The 17,216-nt window shown below is 30.0% G+C and overlaps 1 protein-coding gene across 1 annotated transcript in view; it reads right to left on the bottom strand.

Moving 5' to 3' along the window:
- LOC117241997 (serine-rich adhesin for platelets) overlaps positions 1–17,216 on the bottom strand; it is a 132,505-nt gene that overhangs the window by 75,198 nt on the left and 40,091 nt on the right. Inside the window, exons 4-6 of the mRNA XM_033508322.1 lie at positions 3,320–3,413; positions 2,874–3,214; positions 2,021–2,236 (exon numbers count right to left, since the gene is read on the bottom strand). Of these exons, the coding sequence (XP_033364213.1) occupies positions 2,021–2,236; positions 2,874–3,214; positions 3,320–3,413 (651 nt within the window). The remainder of the gene's footprint in view (positions 1–2,020; positions 2,237–2,873; positions 3,215–3,319; positions 3,414–17,216) is intronic.

Raw genomic sequence — 17,216 nt, 5'->3', positions numbered from 1 at the left:
TTGAGATAACGTAGCTCTTTTAATGAAAGATAATGAGCTAGCGGTAATGATCTCCATTCAAATAAATTGAATAAAACTATTTTCATTTTAATTAAAAATTATTTCGTCTACTTTTCTTCTTTTTTTTTTAACTAATACGGTTTTCAAGTGAAATAAATTCGCGGTAATAATTTTGATCGAAACAAATTAAGTTTAGTTTTTACTGGAAATCAGTGATATCGTAAATTCGATAAATATAAAATTCCAGTAAATGAAATGTAATATAAAGCATATTAATCGTTTACTGCAAAATTCACGGCAAACCAATTTTTAATAAATTAAATTCAACATAAAATAAATTAATGGTAATAATTTTATTTGTTGTAAAGTTCGGAAAAGAATATGTCTTTCTATTCAATCAAACTTGAAGTGAAATATATTAATTAAACTCTCGCACTTACTTCAAAGTTTACCTCTTTGCGTAAAATAACAAACCGTAAGAATCAGAAATAAATTTCTCAGCAAAGTGAAGAAATTTGCTACGATATTGTGATCGGTAAGAGAAACGAAACTGGTTTCAGCGCTAACGAGTCATGTGACATGCGATGATACAACATACGACCAAGAACGTTGAAACGCGAAAGAGAATTTCATTGAAAATTATCTAAAAAAGATAATTTATTTCAGGGTCATACTGTGTATAGAGAGAATATTCATTTAAATTAATGTATGTAATTGGCAAACGTAATCAGTGAACATACAACTATTTGTTTAATTTAATACGCAAAACGTATTAGCAGGTGTATTCCAAGAAAATAAATAAGTTTCTTAGTTCCGATTCAAAGATTAACGTTAATTTTAGGGATGCATATAGAATTTTTAGAAATCTACAGGATCTAAAACTGAAACAAAAACACAAAAATCCTCACAGTGAAGCTCACTAAAATAATCAGTGACGAAGCACGAGTTAGTGACTTCAATGTTTGAACAGATGCTGTTTACGACTTCATTACAAGAACGACCGTTGCCCAACCGATAGTTCCTTTTGTTTTATAGATACAAAACTTTTACATTCTCATTGGAACATAAAAATAAATAATAAATATTTAGCTTTAATATTTAAATCCAAATTCTCCTAAATAACATTTTTCATATAATAAGGAAGAATTACATAAAGTAAGTAATAAAACAACATGATTAAGATTAGCATAATAGTAAAAAAAATACCATTTTTTAGCATTATAGTAAGGTGAATTGTGCAAAGAAAAGATGAATCGTCGACGTCAACACATGTGTTCTCTGCTTTCAAAGATCATCCTTTTGTTCCCTAAGATACTATTGTGTTAGAACGAACCAGCAGTGGTTATTTGTTGCAAAAAGTCATGCTCTGTCGAGAGCAGAAACACTGAAATAAGATGCATGATACAATTTTGTGTTCTTTACTTATACAGTGTAGAACTCAAAGAATGACCCGAATATAACCAAAGATTATCCAAACTTTTTACTTCTCTTATTCAAAGTTCGAGAAGCTTTTCATAATGGTGTATTTAATTAATAATTTAAAATTCATAACCTGAGGGAAGTTTAAAACAAATAAGATTGCATAGTAAAACAAAAATACTGTATGAAAGTTAAACAATCATTTTGTCTACCAATTGAAATACTAGATGTATGCAAATTGTATTTAATATTCCTTATTAAAAGAATGTAAAATATATGATGACTCTATTTGTTGACTCGAACGTTATATATTAATTTGTTCGCATTGATTATGTAATCATATTTACGTGTGTATACATATATACATATACATATGCAGGTATCATAAAGAATTTCATCCACAAACGAATCGGCTCGAGCATTTAATAATTACTAATCGTTAATATCATAATGCTGAAGTAGACATCTATTTTAAATTCTAGATCGGTAACTATAGACGCATAGTAATCATCATTGCAAGCTGAAGCCAATATACATATATTCTTATAACGTTTTAACTTTGCAAAAGATACAAAATGTAGCATAAAATTGAATTGCTCACCGCTTTTCGTTTATCTTCAGCACTAAGAGCACTGTGACTCCTATGCCTAATGAGATCCATAACTTTGCTAACAGGATTTCTGCTACTTTCTGAACCTGCTCGAGGACGTCCCATAGGTTCTTTACCTTCCTTATGATCCTTACTGTCTTTGTGATGATCCTTATCCGTACGTACGTCTGTTGACGAACTCCCATGTGAGCCTCTATGCAATGAATGCTGCAAAATATCCAATAGTATTCAATTAATGTAATACTGTCACCTTCTTCTTGATTTTTTCAATATAAATATATGTAAATTCATTATTTACTTAAAATCAATTGGCTGTTCTAATTAACTATGTACTCTTTATATTTTCTATATGAATTTGTTATTTTCTTTAATCATTTCCCCTTCTTTCTTGTGAAAAGCTTTCATTATAATACACTTGAATGATGAAAGCTGCAGTACTTTCTAACCGTATAATCTACATGTAAATTACAGAATAAAATAATCTGTAATAAACATATAGTGGTGTGCAAAAGTTTCTAACCAGATAGATTTTTCACTTTATTTTTCAAAAAAGATATCTAGAAGAAGTTCAACTAATATTGAACAGAAGAAAACATCACACAGTATCATACATGAACAGTGTCATAGAAATATATAATATTGTAATTATAAAAAACGTATCTCATGTAAAAACTTTCGCATAGCACTTTAAATACATCCTCTAATAATAAGTATTATACATCTAATCAATAACAAAACCATGTGCATGGTTGATCAATGAAAATCATGTGCATTTCCCAATTCCAAAGGTGATACCAAACAGCTAATTGATGTTGGTCAAGGGATATTAGAACTATCATTGTACCTGCACGGCACTCTTCATATTCGCTATAATACTGGGCTTTCTTTTGCTAGCATCAGATTTACTTCTCGGTCTAAACGCATCGAATAGCGCTGGTTTTTTAGTAGGGCTAGCCGTGTCATCGACAGTGCCACCACCGCTTCTTCTGCGTTCCGCGCTATTACTACGGCTATTACTGCGGCTGGTGGAGCCAGATCGCGTGCCAGAAGCTTTTCTGCCACCTTTGCTTGAACTCGACGAACTCGAAGGTTCCGCCTGTTGCGGAAGAGGAGTCGACTTTCCAGAACCAGGAGCGCTTCCCGAGGTCGGCTTCCTGATTGTTCTCGAATGTGAGCCCCACGTTCCTATCATGATTGAAAAAACATATTTGACATGTAAATAACATCAGAGACAAACCAGTTAAGTAACTTAACCAACATATATAATTACACGATAAAATACAATCTCACCTGCGCGTGGTCTATGACCTTGATCGTGAGAGGCATGACCCGCCGTGTCTGCATCTTCTGTTACGATTGTTGGCAATGGCTGCGATCCAAGTTCCTGTAAAAATCAGTATAACAGTCATTATATATGTACACACGTACATAGATATATTATAAACAATGTTCAATATTGCGATATCGAGAACTAAAATTGTAATTTCAATTACTTTTATGTTTTTATTAAATTCTCGATTATTAAAATTCGCTACTATTTTAGTTTCGATAATCGTACTTTACTACCTTAAAGTTCAGAGAATAAATACTATCAATTTTGACTACTTTAAAGTGTTCGACATACAATTTCAATCATTTTATACATTACCATCTCGATTATTGAAATATAATGATTTTGTTGAAATAAAATATAGTCATTTTAATTTCAATGATTAAAATTCATTGCTATTTTAATGTGGGTTATTTTTAAGCTTCAGAAAACCGATATTGTTAATTTTAATTCTTTGAGAGAATGTTTAATATGTTGGAATTTCAATCACATACTTTTATTAAAATGTTTTACTATTTTCATTCCAGTTTCTGGATTTGACTTTTATTTCGATTTCGACTGTTGTTGTACTTTATTATTTTAGGTTGCAGAGAGCAAATACACGCCGTTGCACTTCACAGGGGAGAATTTATCGGTTAATAGAAAGACTAATTGGTTGAAAGATGAATGGAAATAAAGTTGCAATGAAGTTTTATTATCCACAGATATAAAACGACACAATAAGACGATTAGATACTGTTGTATAATCAAGAACTAGTTGATATAATGTTTTATATTTAGCTAGATTATCTCTGATGACTTTCTTGCAAAGTATCTTGCAAGAGGAAATTTTGACACGCTCGCATGTCTTTCTCGGAATAGATATGTTTCGTGATATCTTTGAAAATGTGAGCGTAAATTGCCTTATCATAAACAACAGTGAACACGTTCGATTTTTCATCCATGTTGTTAATCTTCTTTAATCGTTGCTAATTTTTTGTCGTTTTCAAGTTATATTTAACAATGAATACATGGTGAAATATTTATTTAATACATTGGGATGTTTACACTAAACTCTGCCTCAATTTGACTAATCTTACTATTTCTATTTACGTTTATGTTTATCGTGTTGAATAATGAAAAACGCACATAAATGAAACAGAACGAATAGGTGTCATTATTAATCAGTTAGGTATTTTTGACGAGTAATTCGACATGAAGAAATGACGATATTTTGTGTTATGACGAGCTCTGTCAGTGATAAAATTACAAAATAAAAGAGTCACTTAATTACAACTTAGTTCTATATTATAACAGTTACAAACACTCTGTGTTTGACGAGTATACTCGTTATCGCTTTTTTTTTTTTGCGACACATTTTAGGCACAAACTTTTCAAAGAGGTTGCAACAATTAACCGGTTAATTAATTACTTTCATAGAAATTTAATATGATAAAGACAGAATATTTTCAAGATTTTTTTGAAGTAATAAAATTTATTCTTAATGAATATCTCGTATATTACTTGTCTTTATTACCAATGCAATAAGTATAAATATATGTAAGTAAAAGTATTTATGTACTTACAACGTAATTCGACAATTCGAAACACAGTTAAGCGTATTACTTGGTACTTACTAGATAAATTTTGACAGAAATAAAGCTTTATATGAAAGAAATGTTTTCTAGGCCTCCGTCGTCGAATGTTCTGGTTACATTTCTTTTGATCTTTTTCATTAGATAAAAGACAAATTCATGTCAATGACTATTGCTAACACATACACATTTTGTTTCAACCAAATTAATCAGAAAATATCTATAATCTACATGTAGGTACCATAAAAAGTCAAATGTTTTCGAGTATTAAATAATTTGTGTTCTATTGGGATTTATTTTTTCATGTATAATTATCCTCTTGGTAATTGTACTACCAGAACTCTGTGTGTGTATGTGTGTGTGTGTGTGCGTGTATTAGCAAATTATAAAGAACTATACAACAGTATTGAACATGTGCCGAAAGAACAGCACAGTTGTGAATCTATTAAAAGAGAAAAACAAAATCTAAGTTGTATCCAAATCTAGGATAGCCAGCCGTTCCTCTAATTTTCCGACTGTTTTACTAAGATGGAAAAGGTAAGTACATGGAAACAATCTCAAGGTTTAATATCGCAATAAACTGAAAATCATAGATTGCTTTCAATTCAAAGACTCGATTTGTATATATTTCTTCACTTTCTTTTATCGAATAATACATTGCCAAATGTACATATCTGCCAGTATGTATATTCAAATCAAAAAGTGAACTCTGAGATTTTAACGTTACAATCAAATTTGAATAATTTAAATAATAACAGCAAAGCAACAGAAGATTTGTTTAATCCCATGAGGTATATGTATTTTTTTATAATTTAATTGTTAAAAAACGGGTTTTTATCAATTTCAATGTGGAAAGAAGTATTCACGTTTCGTTTAAAGTAACAAAAATCGAAGACGACGATCTTTATTGGTAAAATTGAAAATGTATTATTGACAATTTATTATCCTTTATGCAAATAACCTTTTCAAAGTAAATGTAACATTTCTGCATGTTAGACAGTGAGATGGATCATCGAGATAACACATTGTGTTTCGTAATTCGTACAGTGTATTACGAATTCCTGGAATATATCCAATTATATCGACGGATCAGTTAAAGTACTTTCACTGAGTGGTAATCAAGGTCTATTGTAAATGATCTGCTACTCGTCTTACGTCTTACACCTGTTCGTGGAAACATTTGTGACAAAAAGTAACTTCTTTATCTTTGCCGGTTCTATATATTATAAAAATGTCTTATATAATCTATTTATTAGTAAAAATTGGAATTCAACAATTTTTTATAATACATTAAGATTATTAAGAAATTAGTATTAAATATTAAATTTATACTTGGACTAATTTCGATTTAATTTCCTATTTGCATCTTGTTAAAAATTGCTTTAGACCATAATTCAAAATATTTATATATATTAACTTTAATAATTATTTTCATTTATTAGAAATTATTATTCTTCTGTAAGATACATTACACAGTATGTTATCAATTATCGATTGGCAATAACATAAGAAATACATTATATTCTTTAATCTTAATCACATGTACATGTATCTTATATTTTTATTTATTAACATATCGATATACATGTATCGTTCGAACAGATAACATTCATTTACTGTTTATTGCAAAAATTAATCAAAAGAAAATCTGCAGTTTCATACTTTTATATTGTACATTTATTGATTTTTTAAAAAAGGACACATGTATAATTAACCCTCAAAAACTATCATCAAAGGAAATCATATTTATTCCGTCTTCTTTTTTTTCTTATTATATAATTTGTACTTCACAATTTGTCCAGCTGGACATTCGATAAATTTTTCTAGCTATTATTCTGTCATGAGTGAATTTTCACGGCGATATATTTTTAGTATCAATAAACTCCAATAAACGCACTTAAATGCCTCATACGTTATTCAATATGAAGTGAAAAGTGGAGAACATACTTTACAACTTAATGTTTAAGTATTATGCAAATAACGTTATAAAAATAGTAATGTTAAAACAAAATTCACAATTTGTACAATTTCATTCATGATGGTCTTCAAGGATTCATTCTATATCATTATTATTCAAATTAATTCTGTTTCGTACCCTTTTCGCACAATCTGGCACCAGATCACTAAGCAAGCTCTCAGTAGCTTCTTGAAGTGTTCGTAAAACAAAAATTTTGGGGATCATACATATTATGATGCGCGGGCGCGCGCGTATGTGTATGCATGTGTGTGAAATATAAACTTATATAATATAATACGAGTTTAATCAAATATATTATTTTCCTGCACCATCGATACGTTTCTCGCACATTTTTCATCGAATCATGACATCTATTACAGTGAACAGAATTTTTATATACATATGCATATATAATATATCTGTTCTTTCTAACGATTCACAGTGAATGGAATGATACTGTAATGATTCGTAGTGAAGCACAGACATAAAGAAACCATAGAAATTCAATCGATCGTTGTCATCGGCCGATTGTATTCATGCTCGTGGACATAAATTTTAATCCTATCTTCGTACGATCCGCGTTAAAGGATTTTATTTCTGTTTCAATTCTTTCATTTTTGTATCACATAGCATTTAAGTAATTTTCGTTTCTTCGTATAAATATAAGCGTGCAAACTATAATTTCATATTAATTATGTATATTATATAATCAAATGTCTTATTAAATATTGTTTTCTATATATTTAAAATAATAATAAGTATCTATAATATCGATCCACCACTATATGAATCTAGGATGGAATGTGGAATTGATCAAGAAAGATGACAATATAACGTTGATACGAATCTTGGTACTCTAATTTCTCAGGACTATGTAAAAAGTATTATTAAATTTTACTTTAAAAAAGGAAAAGTATATAAATAGTTGTAATATTATATGTCCTTAACAAAAGTACGTATCTATGGATACGTGGAATGCTATTTAATAGCACTTGCTTTTGAAAAAAAAAAGTAAAAATTCTATCTGGATAGCGTAAGATTGCCTGTGAGAACTGATAACAGGAAACTCTACTACATGTAATCACATTTTCCACTGTTTGACAAACAATTCACGTGACTATTATCTCGTGATGATAGACAAGAAATCTAGTGTAACAATCTCGATAAATAAGTCATAATTACGAAAATCTAATGATCGTAGAAAACATTTAGACCAGATAAAAAAATGATGATAGAACATTTAGCAAAAGTACCACCAAAATGACGTACAAAACAGTTTAGAAATAAAATCGATCTAAATGCAGAATTCTATTGGAACGAAACAAAAGAAACTTAAAAGATGTGAAAACAATAAGAATAAAACATATTTCGCGTATGAAATATCACGTAGTTTCTCGTGCAGTTTGTATGTATATTCATTCGCATTTCACTAGTTTCGTTGACCGAACAAAAATATTATATATCCCTAAAATCGCGAATCGTTTCGTTCAATGTTCCGAGCTTGACTGGCTTTTTGAATTAACGTTACACTGGCCTGACGTCTGATACAATACCACTGAACTATATATGTACATAATACAGTGCGTAACGAATGTTATGAAACCAGAAATAAATCTAGTTTAAAATTGGCAGAGGGCAGAAAACAGTAAGGAAAATTGAACATCTCAATGCCACGTGAATATCATATTCTTTATATTATGTAGCAAAATATTTCGATCTAAATTTTCAAAGAAAAATTGTTAACCCAGCTGCATCCTTTCAGCCGTTTTAGAGTTTATTTATCGTTACTAATATCTTAAATTTCAAGAAAGATGTAAAAGGATTTTTAGCACAAATATTATTTTATACGTTAAAAGCATTTTTATATGTACATCAAAATAAGAATGGTATTAACCCCTTAACCTTCGATTTACGTTCGAGAATGCCCGTAATATTTACGTTTGGTCCAATCATCTACTACGGGCTATGCCCGTAATATTTACGTTTGGCCCGATCATCGTAGTACGGGCTATGACCGTAGTCGTAGGTTAAGGGGTTAAGATTAAGACAAAAATTTAACCACAGTAGATAGGACTAGTTCTTTCACTCTTCCCCAATTATCTTTCTCATTGATTCATTCCTAACATATTGTTCGAGTATTTCTTTTACAGTTTTCAGGAACATTGACCTTTCTTAACATTACTCCCAACTTTGTCGTACATTCACAGAAATACAGGAACAATGAGATAAATCTGGCAATCTGGTTTTTATTGAAAAACGCAAAAATCAAGCTTGATTTTATGATAAACTAAAATATTTACGAGAAAATAAATAACCAGTCGAGGACTGGACGCTTGTAAACAGATCGTTCGATATCTGGAGGAGAGAGACGCAGCTTCTATGGAAAACAAAAATGAGTGCCAGCGACAATAAACAACAACCATGTCAGTTACTCTTTGGAAAAACAAAGAATCTCTTGGTCAGTTTAAAAATTTTCCAGAAATGTATCAGATAGCGATTAAATACGTAGATTGGATCGTAAAACACATTTCGTAAATATAAAATATATTTGTACATATTGAATTTGGAAAAATCATAGCGAAATCCAAAAAAGCTGTAGCTAATTAAAAACATTAGCAGTTTAAATTAAAGTATTTTCTTTGTAAATTCGATGATTTTTTCATCTCTTACTACTAACCCTAACTTTAAGAGCCCTTTCTCAAAAATATTGTCCATTCTTTTTATGGTGTTTATTAGTAATGAATTCTTTAAAATATCTTCTACTTGCACTTCTATTTCTACTTTTACTTCTTTCTTGGAGTATTTAATTTTCACACTGAATATATTTCTAAACACTACAATACTAATAATACAATATTTCAGATAATAAAATATTTGTAGTATCTATATTTTAGATATTAAAATATATTTAAAAGTATATTGACGGATTCGTTTGAATTTTGTTGTATTTCGAAAAAGTATATTATTTATGCGATGAAAAAATTCTATCGTAATTCTGTTAAGTCAAATACAAATTGTCAATAGCTAATCATTAAAGCTTAAATCGATAAGATTACAAAATATCTTACTCGACAGAAGACATACATGTATTCATATTGATATAATTTGTAGATAAATTAATAAGTGAATATCCCGCTAAAATTGTCACTTTTTTAATTTTAAGATTGTTTCAGACCTACTCAAACTTTGTGTACATTAAGAAATATAATACTTATAAACATCATAAAGACAGCCAAAGGAAAATAAGATCCAAAAATAATATTGAGCAAAGTGCATAAACCACATTCTGTATAAATTAAAAGAACATGAATATATATTTGAATATACCTATGTATGAATATATATACATATGTATACACAGTATATTTGAAAATATATAGATATTGTACATATTAAAAATATTTGAAACTTATACAGGGTGGTTGGTAACTGGTGGTACAAGCGGAAAGAGGGTAATTCTACGCGAAAAAAGAAGTCGAAAATATAGAATAAAAATTTTTCGTTTGAGGCTTTGTTTTCGAAAAAATCGACTTTGAATTTTCGCTCGGTACGCCTGCGGTACGTTATAACGGATCTCACTGTAGACCGTTGTCTCGATGGAAAAATTAAAAAAAAAAAGAAAAAAACCCCTTTTTTTACGTGGGGAAATCCGGCGGATTTTTATCGGCTAAAACCCCACGGGCGGGCCTAGGTGCGGTCAGCAACGAGTGAAACCGTATCTCCGGGGGTACTTCCCAAACACTCATAGAAAGCACTACAACATGATAGGCAACAAGGAGGGGGGGCCCCGCTTGCCCGTTGTATATACTTTCTAAGATGATATTTGGTTTTCCACCTTGGCTTGCCCAGGAGTGGTCTCGAACTCGCGACATCTTACTACCGCATACGCCCTTTACGAGCGTAGCTAGCGAACCCGCCGAGTATTTACTAGTTGTTGACGCATTATGTTCATCAAGTTGTCCTTATACTCTGGTATAAGAAAACTCTGGTCTTCAGTGTTGCTACAACGAACACGTGTTTTACAGCTGATAAGATAATAAAATATAGAATAATAGAAAATATAGAATATATAGAATAGAAAATATAGAATAAAAATTTTTCGTTTGAGGCTTTGTTTTCGAGAAAATCGACTTTGAATTTTCGCTCGGTACGCGTGCGATACGTTATAACGGATCTCACTGTAGATCGTTGTCTCGATGGAAAAATTAAAAAAAAAACTAAAAAAAATTTCTGTACCACCAGTTACCAACCACCCTGTATATAAAATATTCCTTGAAAAATAGATCGATTTATTTTTTAATGACAAATTTGTTATTTATATAACAGTAAATTATCTAACGTACTTCTTAGTATAGAACTTACTCTGTTTGCCATTGATCTAATTATTTTAGAGTATTGTACTTTAGAAATGAAATTCTGTGTTATATACATACATACGTGTATATTTGCAACGTATAGTAACGGATAAAAATTGAAACAGTGGAGAATAATACTTTACTTGGGATGAAATGATAATGCTAATAAATACTGTGCATATCCATGTATAATACTATTCATTGAAATGATTGCATAAATTAAATTGAAAATATATAAATTTAGGATATGTTGAATTCATAACGTGTGGCGAACTACAAACATTAACGCAAGAATCAATCGACAATTTGGTAATTGAACAGTGTTAAACAGTGTTAACATTTTCAATTAGTATAGAATTGCTTTCTATCGATATCAGATTAAACTAAAAGTACGGCAACAAGTTATTCAAATAGAAATACATTTGCTACTACAATTTATATTTCAATTACGAATGGTATTTTTCTATAATTCACATAGTCAGTACATAAAAAATTAAGAATATTCCTTTTAACGATCGGTACATCTCGTAACTATCCTCAAATTATCCCTGCTACATCCTCTAGCAATTTACAAAGCAACCGTGCTTTTTGTAAAAAAAATATGAAAAATTTCTTAGATTCGTAGAAGGCATGGAAGAATAGTTATTTAAGCAATATGCGTGATTTCTCGTTTTAGTTTAGTTCAGAATAAAATTTAATCAGATTCTCTTAAAACATAGTAAATTTTTTACTCGTAGAAATGAGTCAACAACAATTTGAAGTCCGCAGTAAAATTAAAATTGTATTTTTTAATTTGTTAACCGGTTCGTCTCTTGATCAGAAACATCCATAATTGGAAAATTAAAAGTTTACAAAGGCAGATCAATCTTAGTTAGATCTTAAGTATAAATACGATATAACTTATTTTTTAACACAGAACTGAAACTACACATAGGAAGATACTGGGTACCTAAATAAAGAAATTAGTACAATGCCCGACAGACTGATAATTCAAATGCACGTATAATGTATTAATAATTTCGAAATTGAGGATATGTCGATTATTTCGATATATTTCGATTACCTTATAAGTTCCATGAAATTCTGGACATCGATCTAAATATGGCACTAAAGAATATTTCCGAATTCTTCCGACACTCAACGACACAGCCGACATATTTTCACAAACGACGAAAAAAACAGCGCACCACCAAAGTTTTCAAATATTCATGACGCGGGGGTCGTGTATCTATTGAGATTTCGCCACTGACTGACAGTACCAGCACTCGTGGGTGGCACAAGCCACAGGGATTCACTATCACCTATCTGATATCTTTTCGTTTCGTCAAGAAATCGTATCGATAATAATTTTCCCTGGAGAATTGTGGTAATGTTCTCTTATCGCGAATGAATTGTGATTAATAAGATAATACCTCGTATATACCCATCCAGGCCAGTCATTCCAAAGCTTGAAAAACGTTTAACCGAAATTTAAAGCCATATAACTCGGCTACAGATGTAATATTACTAATTTATACCTATTTCGTGTAATCTTACTGAATTACGCCGCTATTGACAGCCATTCCCAAAGTTTCTAATGTCCTCTACATTGAATACGGCTTCTTGTGTAGTGCTGAATAAGAAAATACTAGTTCATTGCCACCGGAAAAAATATCAGGCAAAATTTCTTGACCTACGCGATAATCAACGAATTATGTTTGCTGATTATATTCTCGCCTTTACCTTTACTACCTTTACGTTTTAGAAGATAACCGTATTGCACGATTTAATGCTTCGAACTTATATGATTCTCTTAAGATTGCTCGATTTAGCACTAATAATATAAAAAATATAATAAAGTGTTACAATTTGCACACTGCAGATACAACACTAATGCAATACTTACAATACTAATGGTATAATACAAAAAGTTTCGTTTACTTCGGATTGCTTAATATATTAATAATTGCTTCTATGTATACAAAAATATTGTGTCAAAACCAAGTTGATTGATGTAGAACAACAAATATGATGACTTGCGCTTTTCCGCTCATCATTTTTCTTTTTCTATTTTTCTTTTTCTATTTTTCAAGGTCACTGACAATTTTTAAGCGGGACAATTTGTATGTGCTAGACTTTACACGTTATTGTTAATACTTTCGTGATTCACATGCTTCAATTTATAATATGACTCATTTTATTAAAAGCTAAATTTAATGTTATCATTTTATCTGTATTGCCCCCTTCGTGTTCCTTCAGTTCCTTCGTAAGGATAAACAGACTAAACGTGTAAAACATCGTAAGTAAGAGATTATTGTAAATATTCCAGTCGTCGTTTCCATACTTATAATTCTTGTTTGTATACTTATGTTCGTACTGTAACATATTTCTTATTGTATTATATATATTTATATATATTCCTTATTTAAACGTATATATAGAATAAAAGTAGAAACTATTTGTAACATATAACCATTTAAGCGCGACGACACGCGTTGCGAAATCTCAATTAGTTGTCATCGTGCATAATATGATATAATATAATATAATATAATATAATATAATATAATATAATATAATATAATATAATATAATATAATATAGTGTATGTTTACGGTTTTCATTCCGAATATGTAGGTATGTATATAGGTACATAATTTCATAAAGATGGCAGTTGAGCTTCGACGTATTGCGTCGCCATCTATCAACTAATGCAAATAACATTAAGATCTGCAATGCGTCGAGAAGCGCGTTCGACGATAAAGATGTACATACATGCATCAAGCTTTTCTCTAATTCAAGGAAAAATATAAGACACGTTAAATAACTCTCATCATTGTTGGAAATAACAACGAAACAATTCTATGAAAGAATGCAACATGAAAATGTCACGACTAAAATAGATTAACCGCACAGAGTATGCAATTACTCAGTTCGGATGCCTATAGCGAACACGAAGCACGTGTAAAATTCTTTGTATTCTAAAACGGGCTTATGAGTCGTCAGACGGCCATGTTACGCAACAAAGAGTAAAATATCGCAAACAAATAAAGCACGTTTACTTCGCTTGATTTCGTTGGTCGTTTTTAGCAAATCGGACGATGCGAAGCTTAAGAACATGTTTAAGATTGTGAACATTCTAGATTGAACTTCCTTTCGAGCATTATCTAATTAGCATTACTGATCGATACTATCGCATGTATTGTCTTATCTTCATTACAAATCGTCTTTCGTACGATTTATTTACTAACCTAATCTCTATGCGTTACTAATTGAGCCAACAATCCACGTACGGGAAGCATTCGCAAAGGAGACCTTACGTGTCGACGTATCCGTCATAGTCATAATAGCCCTCAACGCATTGTAATTCGTCTTTCAACCGAATCGATAAAGCTTAAAGGAAGCCTTGTACCTACGTTCCCCTGTCTCCTAACCTCACCCACGAAACATTGAATTGAAACATTAAAGTCACATATCGAGATCTGGATCGAACGATATCGAAAATTTAGAAATACAAACTTCGAACACCTTTACACACATTTCCACCTAAGATTTTATGCAATTCTTAATAGTATGTAGATAAATGTTGTAAATTGATCTCTAATCTCATGCGGAGATTAATGATTATTATTACCATTAGCATTATCGTATCATCGAAAGTAAGATATTTCTTTTTTGAACTTATCTACTATAATCAGTGTTTTTAAATTAAATATGCTAGTATTTTAAATATGTTTTTAAATATTTTAAATATGCTAAATACTTTGTTTAGTCTTTAGTCAAATTTCCACATACGATGCATGAATGTTAGTAAAATATATAAGTCAGTAAATATATAAAGTAATATTTATCGTATTCTTATAGAATTTTCAAATAATAGACCTTAATTATCTGTTTAGAAATTTTCCGGCAGTATACTAAGATTAAATATTACATACATATATTACATACATACGATTCATCGATATATCTAATTCCTACTTGAAATTCATTTAAAATGTTTAAATTCTTAATTTTTTTAGTGTTCAAGTAGATGATAACAACAGTCTTTTCGTGACTTTAGACAAATCTTTTTATACAATTTAGATCTTAAAAACTAGATAGTCTCTGGGGATAGACATTTTCCTCAGAATGCTTTCTTACAAATTTTCATATTTATTAGTTCTTTAAAATTAATTTTACCGTGTTTTAATAAGGAAATATTCTTATAATACAGAATATACTGACTGTTTATCAACACACAGTTCATTACTTATGATTCTGTAATTAAATTATATCTTATCAAAAATAACTAATTGTAAATATGTGTATACTTTTGATCAGTAGTATAAGTACATACTTACGTATATATGTATACACATATGTCGATCTTTACTCTTGACATCAAATGTTTTTTTTATATTTTGTGATTTAAACTAATACATTTTTCTAATTTTATATTATAATATTAAATAAAAAATAAATTCACATCAAAAACTAATAACTAAAACATACACATTCTGTTAAGGCGAAATATTAATCAAAAAAATATCTGTAATCAACATAAAAATTGAGATAATTTCATTTATTGAACCTTAAGATTTGTTAATTAAAACAAAAATTTTGTGCAATTATTTCACGTTCTATGGATATCCTTTGTTGTTTTAAAAATAAGAAAAGACTTTGTTACGAAGATCTCTGTTCGTTGCCCTGACACTTAGTGATAGTAAGGTAATCTACACTTTAAAGAAGAAGAAGGTAAGGCCCTCCAAGTTTCTTGAGGCCAATGTATCACACCTTTCGTCACACAACTACGCAATAACTGTTTATGTTCAGGATCGTTCGTTACACTTGTTATTTACGAAAACTGTTTTACATGATTCGCATGTTTTACTCTTCTTAAAAAAAATTCTTAAAAAAAATAAATATTGAAAAATTGACAAAGTTAGAAAACTAATTCTGTCATATCTATAGACCTCTTACTGGTAATGAATTGTATCTCAAAAAAGACCTGCTACCGAGAATTTGAATCCTTAGGATTTCGATATTGAAGTAAATTCGTGCGACTATACATATCACTTCCTTAAAGACAGTTTCTGCCAATATTACTCAATATGTATTACTACCAGAACGAAAGAAATCAAATCTGAGTAGAAATTTATTTTCACTATTAGATACCATTACAAGTTCCCCATTGCATATTATTGTATATTATGTGCATTCTTTGCACACTTACACTTTTAAATTTCCCATAAATAAATAAAAATCTGCAGTATTTCACTGCAGAACATACTATAAAACTGCTTTAAAACATAATAATATTGGTAAAAACATACGTAACATACATAAAATTGATTTATAAAGCACAGTTACTAATAAATTTCATTATATCATATATCGACATCAATAAATACGATTATATGTAATAATATTAAAATAAAATAAAATTTTGTCTTAAACAATATTCTTTTCAAGTTCTTTTTATACTAAGCATCTAACGAAGTAATAATTAACAATTAATAGTTACTTAAAGATTATTTCCAATACTTGAAAAGGAGAAAAGAATTACTATATAAATACAAATCGTTTGATCAAAGGGAAATGTAACTGAAAGACAGTTCTAACCCAGAGGGAAGGACTATGGAAAATAAAGAAATAAATTAAAATGCAAGTCATTTTGTGAAATCACGCGTGAAGTAAGGAATCAATCCACCACACCTTACTATGATGTACAACTACGCGAATATGTATAATCGTGAACGACAATTTAAATAGTTAACAACGAACTATTTCCATCACATTTACTTTATCTTCATGCAATTTATTTCTTTTAAAAGATATAAGAAGCAACAAAACAGCAGACCTTCACAAAATAAGCAACGTTCTTTCTCCGTTCTAACCGGAAACGAACATTATTATCGCTGCTGATAATTTCCTGCCTAAACGCAAGGAATTTAGATGAAAAGTATCATCGACTCGTAAACAACCTTGTGACCAACTATTTTTATGTATA

This window comes from Bombus vosnesenskii, unplaced genomic scaffold, assembly GCF_011952255.1.
Source record: "Bombus vosnesenskii isolate JDL3184/JDL3185 unplaced genomic scaffold, Bvos_JDL3184-5_v1.1 scf7180000016262, whole genome shotgun sequence".
NCBI classification, from domain to species: Eukaryota; Metazoa; Arthropoda; class Insecta; order Hymenoptera; family Apidae; genus Bombus; species Bombus vosnesenskii.
Note: the sequence above shows the minus strand (reverse complement) of the source record. Positions and strands in the feature narration are given on the sequence as shown.